The sequence below is a fragment of the Perca flavescens genome, chromosome 21, assembly GCF_004354835.1.
Source record: "Perca flavescens isolate YP-PL-M2 chromosome 21, PFLA_1.0, whole genome shotgun sequence".
In the NCBI taxonomy this organism is placed as follows: domain Eukaryota; kingdom Metazoa; phylum Chordata; class Actinopteri; order Perciformes; family Percidae; genus Perca; species Perca flavescens.
In genome coordinates, this window is record NC_041351.1 from 18145940 (window position 1) to 18163568 (window position 17629).

Consider the following 17629-nt stretch of genomic DNA (forward strand, 5'->3'; position numbering starts at 1 on the left):
CAGCCTGTGGAGTAAGTGCTGCAGAGAAACTGACCCCCGAGCACCTGCAGCTCCTGAGAAATGCATTTAACCGTCCAAAAGATGGAGCACAGATACATGAAAACATGTCGAAAGGAAGGAGTGGAAGGAACAGAGGAGGAAATGAAGAGCGTGGAATGAAGTTTGAAGAGTTTCGGGAAGTTCTTAGGTCTGTGGTTGGTCCAGATGTTGAGGACACATGGGTTGAGAGGTTCTTCAGTGAGGTAAGGAGAAATACTATTAATAGGTCTTATAAAAAAGAAAAGCACATAGGCTACACAGTGTACAAGACATTATTCAGTATAATACAGCACATCCCATCAGCATAGACTCACTGTGGCGTTAAACATGTTTTGGAATGATGATGCAGGGCCAATGAGAGTCTTCTAACTGTTTCATATCCAGGTAGATATCAGCTGTTCCGGGCAGGTGAAGTGGCAGCAGCTTTGCTCCTACCTGCTTCTGGAGTACACCGAGAGAGAGCGCGCCTCCATTCCCAGAGCTGCTCCTCTGGACTCCCAGCCGCAGATCAGACACTGCTCTCATAACAAGGTAGATATGCACCGGTCCACTGATAGCTGGTAAAGGGAGAAGGAAGGTTGCATCTTTGTAGGATGTTCCAATGTTTAAACAATTACACCGAAAGGCCAAATGGGGGCGCCAAAATTAAAGGTCAGATCCCAAAGCAGTTTTGAGTAGAGAGACAGATTACATTGACTTGTGTCTAGCTGTTCAGGGACTGCAGATGGAAAGTTCGTTGTATGACATTAGCTAAATTGGGTACATTAGTTTTAGTAGGCCTACTTGGCTCCTGACCTGACAAATACATGTAGGCTAATAAAAGACCACATTCTTACACTAAACATAACTTTAACCCCAACCCACCCCAATTGAATTCAATGACCGAACGTTAGATTTAATGTAAAAAAGGGTCACTGACAAACCACAGTAACAGTATAGCTAACGTTAACGTTACTGGTCAGTCTTATCTTCTTACCATGCTTACCGGACAGAAGTTTTCAGCAAACAGCTACGGTGCTCAGCTAGCTAACTTCCAAGCACCAGGGGGCAGATAGCAAGTATGCTAGGTGGTGAAGCTAATTGCTATCTGTGCTAATTTAGCACGCTAAAAAGCCAGTCATTGCCCTCAGAAGTCCAAAACAAACCTAAAAAAGAAAGAAAGTGAATACTGGATTTACAGTTGTCAGGTGGGCAGAAAGAAACAGCTAATGGTGTAAGCAGTTAGTTGTCAATTGTTTGCTAACATAAACATGTAAGGAAGTTGTGTGTCTATCAGCTAATGCAGGTATTCCGCCCTTTGCAGCCGAAAATGAGAATGGTTTTGTCAATTTATTGTCCCCAGGTTACCTGGGCAAAATGAAAAACATTGGTATTAGGTATACAACTTATAAGTTTCACATATTCAGCAGTTTTTACAAATGATGCTGAACAAAGGTGATAATGCTACAATGAAGACGAAGCATCTGCTCCAAAAGTTTTTTTTTGTATCTTTTTATTGACAAAACATCTGCTCCAGAAGTTGCCTGCAGCATCTGTGTGGGATGACACCAGTTACTAGCTGCATTTTTCTGCACTCAGTTTAAGATGTTTTTCTAGTAATACTTTTAGTCCTCTAATAACCTTTTAATTCATTAACTCATTCCTCTGCAGCGGGAGCCAACAGTGCGTATGGTTGCTGTCTCCCACCCTCCTCCGCTCCGCTATATTAGTGTCAGTAAGGGAGGTCAGATCACTGTCTGGAACAGCAGCCTACACATCCTTAAAACTCTAGGGGTGAGTGACATCATGGTACTACTTTTACATCCACATGAAAGTAGCTACTCACACTCACACTTTTTAAAAATATGTATTCCTATTTAATCCAGCTTGCTGGAGACCCAACAGAGCAAGTTGCCAACACGAGGAGATTTAGAGGTTGGACCACTGATGCTGTCTATATGGGCAATGTCCACAAGGTTGCTATAGCAACTGACTGCAGGGACTTGCACTTTGTGAATGTCGCCATGGGCAGTGTATTTGAGGATGTCCACCTGTTTGGTATACTTGATTGCTAACATGTACCTATTAAATGTTACTAAACTGAGCTGGTCACTAATAAAAACCCGTTACTGTATAAAAAAATAAGTGTTAACTCATTGTCTCATCATTGCCCCAAGGGTTCCGTAGTGTCCCGAGTGCACTTTGTTACTGGCATGATGTTCAGGTAAGACCACTATTCCTTTGAGATGTTCTTTTCAGCTGGACAAATTCACTCTAAAAGCAATGAACTCATCACATGAATCTGAAAGCAATACACCCATCATTTGAATCTATGTGGGTTTTACCTCCAAGTGTCCAGAGCGACCCTCTCTGCTGCTACTGGGGGATGAAAAAGGAGGAGTCCACCTCATGTGGTTCCTGAATCCATCTAAAGGACTTTTCAAGAATCCATCCAAGGCAGAGAATGGCCCACAGAGGATCTTTTTCCCAGTAAGCTTGGCCTTGTCTATTTAAGTACTTTGCTCAGTCTCTGGTTCTTGCAGAGAAATGTATCATGCAGGCCCCAGTAGTAAACTGTGTAGCAGTCAGCAATGCCAACCACTTGTTGATTACACTCCAATTTTACAAATGAATATGTATTGTTACTCATCTTGACAACAGGACCTCGGTGAACACAGCAACATGGTGTCCTACCGTCACATCCCTAACATCCACCAGGAACCAATCAACAGAGTGATGTTTGAGCCCAGCGCCAACGTCATCATGACATCATCAGAAAGTGACACAACCTCTGTGGTTTTTATTAATGTGACACTAAAGCAGGAGCCTTATGTTTGGTCATTTAAGCAGGTAACTGACTTCATAGTGTGGTGTTGCCTGATCTAATGTTGAATAGGTTATTATATGTTGTGTATTCTCAGTAGTACATAACTGTGTATCATACCTTATTCTTTGGGTTAGACTTTTATAATGACACGTTCAAATTTTGAATTTTTGAACTTTTACAAACACACATGCTCACAAAGTCAGGGTTAAGCATTTTAGAAGCATCAGAAGACATGTATTTCTCCATGAACAATAGTATGAGAAAATAAAACGTAAAAGAGCAACAAGTGAGTTGTCACTTTTGATGTGGATCGAGGTCAGGTGGAGCTCACAGTACTCTGGTCTGGGTGACTCTGACCTAACTGGGTAGGTCAAGGTTTGAAAATCAACTTTCACTCCATTAAACTTGTTTATAAATCAATAAATGTCATCATGTGGCAAAATAGTACATAACTCATTCAGTGAATTATCCCCGGCCAGATTTATCTAAAAGAAAAAATACAGTATGAGATATGAGTCAAGACTCCTGCCCAGTATGTATGTAGATACAGACAGTGCCACTATGTGGAGAGAAAAAGTAATGCTGTTGGACAAAGTGTTATTAAACTGGGTGGTGATGCTTCCTGTTATTCACAATGGCTTTCTTTTAAACGAGCACACTAATTTTATACTCCAATAAACTGTCTGGACATTTTAACAATGAAGCCACCGTTTAAAAAACAACTCCCCAGTTCAAAATAATGAGACCAGATGGCTTGATTTGTATTATCCGAAGTGAGCATGCTTTATATTTCAAAGACACATATGCTGTATACCATTTTGCTCTTTTTGTCTCATTTCAGGGGGCTAAATGTTTTGACTACAATGCCTCTCTGCAGTTGATGGTCACAGGAGGTTGTGACCGAGCAGTCAGATTGTGGACTCGATTTGTGACCACACGTCCCATAGCTACGCTGCTGGGTCACTGCACCACTGTGTTGGATGTTGCAATCTACCAACCTGTTGGGCAGATCTTTAGCTACTCCAGAGATGCTGTGAGTCATTAAAGATTAAGCTAAAAAAAAAAAAAAATAGAGCACTGGCCTGAAAAAAATATGATGTACATTTATATTGTTTATCATATACATTTTTTTTGTGAAACATGGCATATCACAACAGAGATTGTTTATTTTCTGAATTGTTCCTTTGTCAGGAGCTGAGGGTTTGGGACATTTCCAGCCATCACTGTCTGAAAACCATCTGCCTGCAGTTCCCATGCCAACAGCCGGGTCGAATCCCAGAACACGGCAACTTCCCCTTCCTGTTGCTGGGCCCTCCTCTTCCTGAGCACACACAGTCTCATATAGTGGTGGGATGCAAAGATTACCTGGCACTGCTCAACCTCGCTGAAACGAGAAGAGGAGGAGGCGGATGGTTGACAGATGAAGGAAAGGAAACTGGACCAAACATCCAAAGTGGTCCTGCCCTCTCCTGTGCTCTGTATAACTCCGCTCTGAGACAGGTGGCGACGGGACATGCCGACTCATCTGTGTCTCTGTGGGACGTGGCGTCGGGGAGGAGGCGGCTTCAGATCCTAAACGCTCATGGAGAAGATGAGCTCACCTGCATGGCACTGGACTCCTCCCACAGAAGACTGATCACTGGGGCTCGGAATGGCACTATTAAGGTTTAATACCACTTCTCACTTTCATTTTGTACCTAAATACTGTGAATTTGATACAATCGGTTATAGGCTGCCATATGTACACATTTATTTGACATATATGAGAAAGTTAAGAAGAGTTTGTTAATGAGAAGACCACTCCCCGAGCAGGTGTGGAACTTACTAAACGGCCTAAACTTGCACAAACTGGAGCCCGTCACCAACTCTGAGGTCACCGGGTTGACCTGTCTCCATGACAACCAGCTGCTGGCTGTGGGGTGGAGCCAGCGGGTCGCTCAGTATGACATCGCAGCTGCCAAGGTAAAGATAGGGGTGCTTTAAATTGATAATCCACCGCAGTTTCACAAAGAATAACTTGCCACTAGACTGAGAAGCCTGTTGCACCGGTAACTACGCTTAACAGTGATGTCATATGGGTGTCACTGCAACAAAGTGACTAATTCAACCCCTGCAGGGGCAGCAAAAACAAGATTTTCAGGGGGTATTAAATCTACTCTTTAACTTTAATTTACTCTTTAACTTTCTGATCATAACTGATGCAACAATATAATAATGTCACCTGGTATTCCAAGTATTTCTTTCCCCCCTCATTCTTAATTGAAAGGTAAGCGGCAGAACATTAAAAGGTACTCTGTAAAGTTATGTTGTCATTCACTGTTTCACACCAGAATGCATTATGTACATCCTTAACAGGTAGTAAACATGTATTTAATGTATTTCCCAAAACATCACTAAAAAAAGCATGTTTTTTTTAAATATGTGAAACTTTGCATTGTTTATATACAGTATATTGCTTGCTATCAGCCTTTTTCTTCCATGCATTCCATGCAGGACAATCAACTCAGTAGTGAAATAGCATGACACCATCAGCGAGGCTGTTTATCATGGGGACCCACTTTAAAAAGCATTGCTTCATAGTGGTACTAGTGGTCATAACCTCCAAAGTTATACCTTACATGTCAAACTTCAAGTATTGTGGAGAACATTCAGTGTAATTAGGACTTCAAACAACAACAACACAAATTAAAACAAAAAAGCCAGACATTCTTGTGTGCATTCTTTGTGCATGTCTGGTGGGTCTTTTCAGGAGAAAATGCTCTGCAGGACAGGGAATGATGTGTCATGTTTCTACCAATAAAAGCTTGTTTGGAAAAATAGAAGAATAACTGTGTAGTTAACACGAGCATCGACAGAGATCATTACTCAACGAACAAACAGAAGCACCACCTACTGAAACGGAAAATCACAGCATTAAATCCATTACAACAGCTTTAGCTTGACAGGCGATTCTGGGAAGTTCAGCACACATATTCACTAATCACCAAAAAGCTTAAATGCATCAAGATGTACACATCAAGATGTCTTAGCCTTCGCGCTTCTGCTCATCCATAAGTTCTTCCCCAGATGTTGAGCGCTGGATGATGAGTCCCACACAAACAACTGTCACCATAGTGACTAATCTGGTACAGACTTAAAACACTGCGGGTATTTTATTTTATTTTTTTTAAATAAATGCTGACAACAGTTTGAGCTTAAGTCATTTAGCTCAGCTTTTAGAAAATATTTCCTGCAATAGTAGCACACAATGTATTTCATTAAATCCAGCAAATACGTAGTTAAATCTGTTACGAATTTTTATTGCTAGTAAAATCAAAATGTCCAGAACATTTCAGAGCTTAAAAAAAGATTTACTGCATCCACCTACACACACTCAACAACAAATAAAGATGAAGCATTGCCAGTGCCAGTATAAACACCAGTATGAACTGCAGTGTGAGACTAAAGTCTGGACATGCATATTTTCAAACCTCAAATTCTTGTGTTACATTTTACATCTCAACCTTTAACTACCATCTGCACTGCGGTTAGATTCATCCCTCGACTACAGTAGCAACATTCAGAATTCATGCTTCTCCAGCAAATTATCAGTCCTGTTTCTCCTCCACTCATGTTTCTCGTTGTAAAGCCCCCTGTGTCAGCAGAGCCAGCTTTTTGAGAAAACATTTTAGGCAAGGGAGTTTTTTTAGGAGTAAACGATATCAACGAATGACGTAAATGTCATGCTAAACATCACCTGGCGAGCTCAAAGACATATGTGTCATGTAAGACATCTGCACCAGCATTCCTCTGCAGTCCACCATGCTGAGCTTCCACACATTTTAAAGAGCTGACACTGACTCAACACTGTAGCCCGGAGGTGTAAACAAAATCAGTAAACCAGAGAAGGAAATAGAGCTGCTTTTCGCAAGGCAACACAAACAATTACATGTATTTTCAGACCATTTGTAAACTGTCAGACACACGGTGGCAAGTGATGCGCAAAGAGTTGCACAATTTCAGCCAACAAGCTCATGCACAAAGTGGAGCCTGAAGGCAACATGGTGCTTTGTGATTTCTGGAAAACCTTTCCTATGTTAGCACAAAAAGGGGTCAATCCAAACACACACATATTTTTCCTTATTTTTATTTCTTTTATTATCAGTAAAAAGCTTTGCTGTTTACTAATCATCAAATACCGTACATATAGGATTTGTATGTAAGAGCAGACCTGTCGTGGAAGTCCAGCGGCGTTCACAAGTCAGACATCTTGGCTGTGTGTCAGTGCTCTGCTCTGGGGGTTGTTGCCACGGCGAGCCATGATGGAGAGGTTGTTATCTGGAGGCTGGAGACGCAAGGACCAGTGCTTCACCTACAGAGACCGACACAGAGAGGGTGAGAAAACACAGCCGTGATGTAAAGATAGCAAAGATCCACCAGTCAAGGCAGTGGTTGAAAGTAACAGATTACATTTACACAAGTGTTGCACGTTGGAAGTACTTGTACTTTATTTCAGTATTTCCATTTTATGCTACCTTATTCCTCTAAGCTTCAGAGGAAAACATTGTACTGAAATAGAAAACATAATAAGCGTGTGAAATACAATGCATTGTTAAACTTTTTGGTTTGTGACTCCTTATTTTTCAAAAAGCAGTGTCTAGTTGGGACCCTTTGTCACATTCAAGACGTAAAATGATCCAATATGAAAAAGCAAAAGATTAAAATAAATAAATCAAGCAAAGATGAGAGAAAATGCAAAATAACAAATACAAATGTTTGTATCAGAACTTTGTTTTTTCTTCTTTCCTAAGCCATTAACTATGTCACAACCCCACAAGCATATTTTGGCAACTCTGGTCTGGTGGTAAACCAAATTTTTGTCAAGAGTACCGCGTCCTTAGTGGGTGGTATCCATTGTTATTGTCCATTGGTTTTTCCCGTTTGCTTGTGTGCATCTAGAGCGGTGCCCCCTGTGGATAGCCTCTTCTTCCTGCAACATCGGGCTGTCAACAGGAAGTTGAGAAACAGAGGTGTCCTGGTCTCATCTCAGGATGGCTTTCTCTGCTTTTGGAGCATTACTGGACAGACGCACACATATGGTGAGTGAGTGGGGAACAAAGAGGTAGGATGATGCAGAGAGTATAATTCAGAAGAACTGCATGCAAAAGAAAAAAAATACATGAATTTAGAATAAAATTCTTGCAGTATGAGGGAGGTGGAGGCACCACACTCTACAGTACAAGCAAATGACAAGCAGCTGTCAGTTTTAAGATGGATTTCCAAACAGCCAGAGCAGTGACAGAGAGCCTGCACTGTCAACTTGGCCTCCCGCCTGTACCATTCCTGGCAGCCCACAACTATGTCTCTTTCCAGATCCCATCTGTGTTTAGTGGTGTGGGATTCATGCACTGTGGCTGATGCATATGTGTACAAGCATGCATGGTTGCATGAGGGAGCCAGTGTGTGTGTGTGTGTGTGTGTGTGTGTGTGTGTGTGTGTGTGTGTGTGTTTGTGTACAGGTCTGTATATGTATCCGTGAATTCTTCTAGCAGAGAGGAATTTGAGAGCATGAGATAATGGGGAGATGTGTGACATAACATTTAGGGGAACATTTTGTTTTAGAAGTACATTTGTCATTTAAGTCAAGACTATTCTTGAAAGTGGCACACAAATTGACTTCTTGGATTTACTTAAAGGCAACTTTCTCCCTGTAGACCGTCAGGAACCCAAACCAACAGGAGACTATTGTAAATAAGAACATTCGTCTGGATTTGACTTGGTTTCTTTACGGGTGCAATTCAGGTTTTCCTTCTTATTCCAGGCCAGTTCTATGCTCCAGAGCAGCCAGGTGAGCGTGTGCTGAGCCTGAGCTCAGATCAGCCTAAAAACACCATCCTAGTCTCTGGAGACACAACTGGATGGCTACAGATCTGGGACATCTGTCACTATGCACTGGACGTCCAGCACAAGGTGAGTGTCTTTGTGTGTGAGAGCTGATGTAAATCAATAAAAGTAGAAGTGTGTACTGTACAGTATATCCCCAAATACCTGTTCCCTTTCCACACAGCCAGATTGTGAGCGGCCTCCTCTGCTGCAGTGTTGGAAGGCTCACGAGAGAGCGTTAGTAAGTGTGGAAGTCCTGGAGGTTGCCGACAGATTGTTTGTCCTCACAGCCTCAGCTGACGGCTCTGCTGGACTGTGGACAAAGGACGGAGATCATGTGGGTTCTTTCGGGCAGGAAGTGATGTGGACTATCACTGAGCCAGCTACTTACCAGAGGTGAGACTCATCTATGAGTATACGGTATGTCAAATGATTGGAAAAACAGTCAGAGAGGGAGTGCAGAAACGCCAGTGCATCCTTGAACAAATTATATTTAAATACATCAAACAAAATGGCAGATTTTGAACGAAAATTCAGTGGTTAACCTTTCCCAATCAGTGTGCTAACTCTTCAATGGTTGAAGCCATAAATGCTAAAAATGACTGCACACATGCTGCCTGTGAAGCATATTGGATCATACAGTCCAAATTTTGAGGATGACGTCTGTAAACATGGCAGCCTTTTTGGGATTTTTTTCATCAAGCAATGATGTCAGTAGTGAATGGTTTGTGCCAAATCTAATATAAAGGAATATGTCATAGTTGAGTGCTGCTTCCTCCAAAAAAAACAACCTCCTTTCTTCAGTTTGGTTAGAGGGCATACATTCTGGCTTGGCCCAGGCCTTTGCAGTGTGCTTTGACTGTATTTCACACATTGGGTAACATGAACCATAAAGGAGAGAACAGAGTGCAGGGAGGTGAAACACAGAGTCAGCACATGCTTAGATACATGTGAGAGTGAGAGAGAAAAAAATGTGCGGTCTAAAAGTCACTTATGTTGTTTGCATCAACTTCTCTGCCCTACTCTTCTCGCTCTCTGTCTGTCACTACCTCTGTGGCTTCTGATTGGTTGACTATTCACGGAGCGCTAGACAACATTTTAATGTCTCTGCTGTAGCTCTTGCGTAAATGTTGTATAATTCAGATTTTTCCGCCATGCCTGCACTGTGGCTCTAAGGATGGCAATGTCGACCACATACCTGCAAAACTAATGACATTCCCATCAGCCTCATCTGTACTTTGTGTTTAGTGTTAAATTAGCAAATGTTAGCATGCTAACACGCTAGTGAGCATGGTAAACATTAAACCAACTTAACATCAGCATGTTAGCATCCTGACATTAGCATTTATCATTAGCGCTGTGCCTAAGTACAGCCTCACAGAGCCTCTTGTATGGCTGTAGACTCTTGTTTTGGCTATGCATTGCCCAGTTCCTAGCCTAGCAGTAAATATTGTATTCAACCACATGTTTTAATAATGCATTAGCAAGTGTAAACATCCCAAATTTCCTTTAAAGAATTTCACATATGCATATTTGCACAAGATGTCCTCAACGTAGAGGCTGTCACTTTTCACTTTTTGCCACAAAAGTCTTGAATCATTCAGATGGTTTTTAGCAGCTAATCAGTGTAAAATTCCATATGTTTTAATTAACCCAAGAAAGCAGTAAAATACACGCACGCACGCACGCACGCACACGCGCGCGCACACACACACACACACACACACACACACACACACACACACACACACACACACACACACACACACACACACACACACACACACACAGAGAGAGAGAGGAGGACACAGAATACTCAAGTGCAGGCCAATTGCACCACCGAAATGGAGAAAAGCAACAGTTCTGGTTTAAATCCAATGTAACAACACAGATGGATATCAGACTCTGTGATCAAATGTCACCCAGCAGTGCTCATTGATCCTGTCTTGTTCAGTGACATGAACAAAATTGGGAAACCTGTCTAATCTGAAGTACACAGCTTTGTGTTTACCGAGTCAATTCGCTTCGGCATAGAGAAATATCTTTTGGTTCTGACATCCACAGGAAGATGCAAAAGAAACTGCCAGGAGACACGGGTGAGACAACTGAAAGTGTTGAAACGGGGCTCAGCAAGGCCAAAAGTCAAGTACCTAGCCCAACCAAAAGGGGTCAAACTTCAGAGGAAGAATGCTGTTCTGAAGGCAATCATTTATTGCAAACAGGTGTTTTGAGGTGCCACACACACACACACACACACACACACACACACACACACACACACACACACACACACACACACACACACACACACACACACACACACACACACACACACACACACACACACAGAGATGGCCTCTCCCTGACCCAGCCCGTCTCCAGTCACATTCGACTGTTCACTGGGAATGTCCCTTCCAGTAATTACTACTTTCCTTAGAATCCCTCGACACATGTGGACGGGTGTGTGTAGCTGCTGCTGCAGAAAGGGGTTTGAATGTACAGGTCAGGATGGCCTTCCAAGCTAATTTAACCTGATACTCTGATTAAATCATGTCCAATTTCACCACGTTATGAAAAGAGGAGTCAGAGCATTCTTCACATTCTCTTCCTCTGAAGTCTGGAGCTCAGCTCGGGAACATTTGGGCAATGTTCTGCTCCAGAGACGCAAGACAGATTGTTGAACACAAAAAAAAATTAAGTGCGTAAATGCTCGAGGTTTGTGCGAGTGTGTGTGTGTGTGTGTGCAAGACATTTCCTTCACTTTCCTTTCACTGTCTACCCGTTACTCAGAACTTGCCAAAATAAGCGATTAGCTGTGCTTTTTTAGCAACCACACCCAGGCAGACACAGTTACGCACACACACACACACACACACACACACACACACACACACACACACACACACACACACACACACACACACACACACACACATTACTAATTAATGTTGTTTCCTGTCCTCCACTTTAGCTTCATCCGCCAGCCCAGCGGAGAATGACCACGAGCAACCTCAGCAACCCATGGTAACCTGCAAACACACACAATCAGCTGCTGATGAGAACACTTGTTATTCTCATCTCACTTCTTTTCTTTCGGTGCATGCTTATCCTTCTGTCCAACCATCGTGTGTGTGTGTGTGTGTGTGTGTGTGTGTGTGTGTGTGTGTGTGTGTGTGTGTGTGTCAGTAACTGTGTGAGGACTTTTGACAGACAGTAGCTTTATGTTACCAGAGGAGACATCTGTTTGATGACATCCACCACAGCAATCACTGTTGATTGGCTGTTTTCTCCCCATCAGACTCTGGTCCTGCAGGGGACTTTCGCACTGATTCCTGGATCCTTTCCCTTCTCTCCTCCTCCTGCTGGCTTGATAAATACCTGATCTTTGTTCTGTTGGTGCCCAGTGACTTGCAATAACAAATTGTTCATCTATTTTTTATGTACTTCTCTGTTGTTCAAAAAGAATGCCCAAAATGTAAAACTTAAATAAATAGTTTGGATGTGAGGACCGATATTAATTTTATTTTTGTATGGTAAATATAAAGATACAGCCAGTCAATGAGCTTAGCTTAGCATAAAACGCGGAAAAGGGGAAAAAGGCCGGGGCCAGACTGTGGTTCTAGGAGGCTAACAAAAGTCTCTAACTCTTACTTACACTTACTCTTTAACACATTATATCTTGTTTAACCCTCGTATTATGTTAAGGGTCAATTTGACTATTTGCATTTTTGTGTTGAACAAAATACTGGTTAACCTATCTTTTTCTTCATGAAATTGTATGACATTTCCTCATTTGGGGTCATGAACTTGTTAATTAAATCTGGACACACTAATGTGTAGTGGAATGTCTCTTCAGAGTTTGTATACAAAGATGATGTTGTGGGTCATTTTGACCCAGAGACTTTCAACACCCATTTAAAACCGTGTGTGTGTGTGTGTGTGTGTGTGTGTGTGTGTGTGTGTGTGTGTGTGTGTGTGTGTGTGTGTGTGTGTGTGTGTGTGTGTGTGTGTGTGTGTGTGTGTGTGTGTGTGTGTATGTGTACAGTGGGGGAAATAAGTATTTGACCCCTTGCTGATTTTGCAGGTTTGCCCACTTACAAAGAATGCAAAAATCTACAATTTTAATCATATGTACATTCTAACAGTGAAAGACAGAATCCCAAGGAAAATTCCAGAAAATTACATCATATGAATTTATTAAAATTGATAACCATCTGATGAGGAAAAACAAGTATTTGACCCCCTGGACAAACAGCATGTTAATATTTTGTAGAAAAGCCATTATTGGCCAGCACAGATGTCAAACGGGTTTTATAGTTGGTGACAAGGTTTGTGCACATTTCGGCAGGGATGTTGGCCCACTCCTCCCTGCAGACAGCCTCCAAATCATTCAGGTTCGAGGTTGTCGCCTGGCAACTCGAATTTTAAGCTCCCTCCAAAGATTTTCAATCGGATTCAGGTCTGGAGACTGGCTAGGCCACTCCAGAACCTTGATGTGCTTCTTCTTCAGCCACTCTTTTGTTGCTTTGGCGGTGTGCTTAGGGTCGTTGTCGTGCTGAAACACCCATCCTCGACCCATCTTCAGCTCTCTCACTGAGGGAAGGAGATGTCGGTCCAGAATTCCACGATACATGGCCCCGTCCATCCTCCCCTCAATACGATGGAGTTGTCCCGTCCCCTTGGCTGAAAAGCACCCCCAAAGCATGATGTTGCCACCACCATGCTTGACGGTGGGGATGGTGTTCTTTGGGTTGTACTCGGTGTTCTTTGCCCTCCAAACACGACGAGTGGAGTTGAGGCCAAAAAGTTCTATTTTGGTCTCATCTGACCACATCACCTTCTTCCAGGCCTCTTCTGAGTCGTCCACGTGGTGAATGGCGAACTTCATGCGGGCCTGTACATGTTTCTTCTTGAGCAGGGGGACCTTGCGTGCGCTGCAGGATTTCAATCCATGACGGCGTAGTGTGTTACCAACCGTTTCTTTTGTAACTGTGGTCCCAGCTGCCTTCAGTTGATTCATCAGTTCCCCCCTTGTGGTTTTGGGATGATTCCTCACCGTTCGCATGATCAGGGACACCCCACGAGGCAAGATCTTGTGTGGAGGCCCAGACCGAGGGAGGTTGGCGGTGGTGTGGTGCTTCTTCCATTTCCTGATAACTGCACCGACAGTTGATCTTTTCTCTCCAAGTTGCTTTCCGATTCTCTTGTAGCCCATCCCAGCCTTGTGCAGATCAACAATCTTGTCCCTGATGTCCGAGAAAGCTCTTTGGTCTTGCCCATGGTGGTGATGTTGGATGCTGGTTGTTTGGGTGTTGACAGGTGTCTTTTATACAGGTAACGAGGTGAGGCAGGTGTATTTGATGTAGATAATTGGTTCGGATTGGGGCTGTGTCTTAAAGAAAGACTAACTGGCTTGTAGGAGCCAGAATACTTGCTGTTTGTCCAGGGGGTCAAATACTTGTTTTTCCTCATCAGATGGTTATCAATTTTAATAAATTCATATGATGTGATTTTCTGGAATTTTCTTTGGGATTCTGTCTTTCACTGTTAGAATGTACATATGATTACAATTGTAGATTTTTGCATTCTTTGTAAGTGGGCAAACCTGCAAAATCAGCAAGGGGTCAAATACTTATTTCCCCCACTGTATATAAAGGAGGAGGAGCTTTCTCGCGCTTGTCCTCTTCACTGTCGTAATGTCGTCTCTTTGACACACACACTACAAAATTAGCTCCAAAAGGTTTGCAACTGAAGAAGTTTTAGCACAGATTTTTGATGGTAATAGTGATGTAGAGGAAGAGGTTTCAGAGTCAGAGGATCTCTCAGAGACCGAGGACAATGCTACTGACGTTCCGGATTGTGAATTTTCCCATGATGAAGAGGATTCAGAGGACCAGTCTGGTGTAGTCTCTACATTAGCTGAAAACAATGGGCAGCAATCATCCTCAATAGAGGGGACACGGACAGCTAAAGATGGTAACATAAAATGGTCAACATCACCACACTGAAGCCAAGGCTGACTGTCATCAAAATGACTCCAAGCCCCACAAGATTTTGCCACACTAGTTGATGATATTCAATCACTATTTCATCTCTTCATATCCCAACCAACAGATAGGATCATAGTGGACATGACCAACTTGAAGGGGAGGTGTGTATTTCAAGAGAAATGGAAGCCACTGGATCAGATTGACTTGCATGCATACGCTGAAATCCTGGTATTAGCTGGAGTGTACAAGTCAAAGGGAGAAGCAACTGCCAGTCTATGGAATGAAGAGAGTGGAAGGCCAATATTTCGAGCAACAATGTCTTTGGAGTCAATTCATACGAAAGCTTGGGTGTTCCGCAACACCAGAGCTCGTCGACGTGAAAGATCCAAACTAGCTGTGATCAGAGATGTATGGGATAAATGGGTCAAAATTGTACCTGTCTTGTACAATCCTGGTCCCCATGTCACTGTTGACGAACGCCTTGTTCCATTCAGGGGGCCCTGTCCCTTCTGACAGTACATGCCCAACAAGCCTGCCAAGTATGGCATCAAAATATGGGCATCTTAGCCAAATAAGCTATGTATGGAATATGCAAGTGTATACCGGAAATATTTTCACTAAATAATAGGTAAAAATAGTTTTGGGGAAAAAAATGTTTGTGATGAGGAATGTTTTGAGTGTATTTACACTGTACGGGTCATTTTGACCCGTAACATCATCAATGTAATTTTTTTTCAACATAATTAGTTATAATGAGAGTTAATTTGTACAAAAACAAATGTAAAAAAGAAAAGCGGGGGGTTATGTGCCAGACTACTGTATTTATTAAGTCTTGTCATATCTTGTCATACTGTGAAACTGCAAGGCAAACAACAAGGACACACAAAGTGCTGGTTAGTAGATGTTGTTACCTTTGGAGCCAGGCTAGCTGTTTCCCCCTATTTCTCATCAATATGCTAAGCTAAGCTAACTGTCTAGCTTCAAAATGAATAGACAGACACAAGAGTCGATCTTCTCATTAAACTCTCGGCAAGAAAGCCAATAACCAAATTTCCCAAAAATGTTGAACTAATCCTTTAACTATTTAATCTGTTGCACAAAAAGAATGCAGTTGCCACTCAAAGCATTAGTATGTAACTTTTGAAAGAGAAAGTGACACATTATTTTTCTTACAAATGATAAGCTAAACTACTTAAACAATAATAACAATAAAAAAAAAAACACTCTTGCTAAATTCAGCACACTCAAGGGATTTGCTGCTACAGTCTGTGATTTGGTCTGCCGATAGTCTATATCCTTGACGTTCCGCTTCCGGGATTGCTCCGTTGCCGCTGGAAAATCCGCCGGATTTCACCATTGACATATCATTAGGACCGGATATCCGTTGCCTTGGGCTTCCTTTGTGTTGGCATTTTAAACTCTGGTGGATTTATGAGGACCTGGTTAACCTTTTCTCAGATCTCTGCAGGGTAAATCCAGACATCTAGCTAGACTATCTTTCCAATCTGAGTTTTCTGTTGCACGACTAAAACAACTTTTAAATGTACACGTTCCACCAAAACAAGTTCCGTCTGAGCCTATTTTGCAGCGGCACCGCAGCTTTTCTCCGGTTTGTTTGTTTTCTCCGATTGTGATTGGTTTAAAGAAATGCCAATAAACTGGAGCACGTTTTCCTCCCATCCCCGAATGCAATGTGGAGTAGCCAGACCCTCCTCCACCGCGCTTTGGAGAAGGGTCTGGCAAAGCGAGACTAGAGGTCTGGTATGACCAGGAGCTTGTTGTGGCTAGTGTTAGCTAATGTTAGCAACTTTACGACTTTTCGCTACTTGTGCTACTACATAGCTACATTTTAGTATCTCCATTTTAGCATACCATCATCCTGTTATTGGGCCTTGATCAACTTTATCCCACCATTTATCCACATTCATTTTGACTGGCTGGTGTGCTTTACCTACAAACTGTGATTTTAATTTCAATGTATTATGTCATAACTCTATAGTGGGAGTGTTTATTGTCTAGGTTTGTGGACATCCAGTAGCAGCCAGCATAAAAATAGTGGTTAGCACACACAACTATAAAAGGCTCGATCAATTCTGGAGGAATGTGAGGGTGCAGTTCCACTTCCTTTCATCCCGGCTGTGGCAATGGCACTCCATGCTCAGGCTAAAGTTGTCCAGAAAAATGAAATTGATGGGAAGGGATAATGAAAGAGGGATACAAGAAGAAATAAAGGATTCCTATTTTAGAAACATTTGATGGGAAAACCTGATTTCTTTCATTGAAGTATTTGCATGCATGTCTTTCCCACCTCCTCCTTTTCTTGTTTTATCTTTAACTTCTCCAAATCTTTCTCCTGACCTGTTGAGCTTTCTTATCCTCTCTCTGTTTACTTCTCCTCACTGTGACCTTGTCCCTTTATATAGTGTGTTGTGCTGCATTTGAGGCCTTGATTTTCCTGTGGCTGCCAATTTATGTGGACTGACCACTGAGAGGTCAGACAGGAAGTTAGAAAGACTTCCATCAATTCATCGCACTACTTTAGATGTTTGCTGAAGGAAGAATGTCAGAAATGCCTCTATGATGCTGCTCTGTTAACTCTGCTCCATCTTTATGAAAATAGTCTTCTAAAAGCTGAAAAATAAGTTCTTAATTTTCCTCTTTTTGTACTCCGATTCTTTTTCCAGGAGATGCCTCAACTGAGGATTTACCCATAGCCTTTAGCTATAAGTATAGAGTATAACTCTGATATCACACCCAGGGGATATCAGAGTTATACTCTATACTTATAGCTAAAGGCTCAGCTCACAGCATCTGGAAGGAAAAGTGAGCTCCCCTACCTGTCCAGCCAGATATAAATGAAGATGCAGACATGAATATGTCATATGAATACTGTGCTGGCAGTATTTCCTTTCAAAACAGCCTGCGATATGCA

At 42.3% G+C, this 17629-nt stretch overlaps 1 protein-coding gene across 3 annotated transcripts; it reads left to right on the plus strand.

Moving 5' to 3' along the window:
* Positions 1–155: 155 nt before the first annotated feature.
* LOC114548508 (WD repeat-containing protein 49) lies at positions 156–12212 on the plus strand. 3 transcript variants are annotated; one of them, XM_028568489.1, is made up of 16 exons: positions 542–690; positions 1690–1812; positions 1905–2076; positions 2196–2242; positions 2371–2508; positions 2680–2868; positions 3687–3878; positions 4037–4510; positions 4658–4807; positions 7035–7219; positions 7784–7923; positions 8646–8794; positions 8892–9103; positions 10772–10929; positions 11679–11731; positions 12006–12212. In XM_028568489.1, the coding sequence occupies exons 1-16, from the start codon at positions 670–672 to the stop codon at positions 12087–12089; spliced, it is 2487 nt and encodes an 828-aa protein (XP_028424290.1). In that variant the 5' UTR covers positions 542–669; the 3' UTR covers positions 12090–12212. The 3 variants fall into 3 exon arrangements, with proteins under 3 accessions (XP_028424292.1, XP_028424290.1, XP_028424291.1); XM_028568490.1 differs by lacking the exon at positions 542–690 and adding an exon at positions 755–1226; XM_028568491.1 differs by lacking the exons at positions 10772–10929; positions 11679–11731; positions 12006–12212 and adding an exon at positions 156–242 and having other exon boundaries at positions 424–570; positions 8892–9107.
* Positions 12213–17629: the final 5417 nt, after the last annotated feature.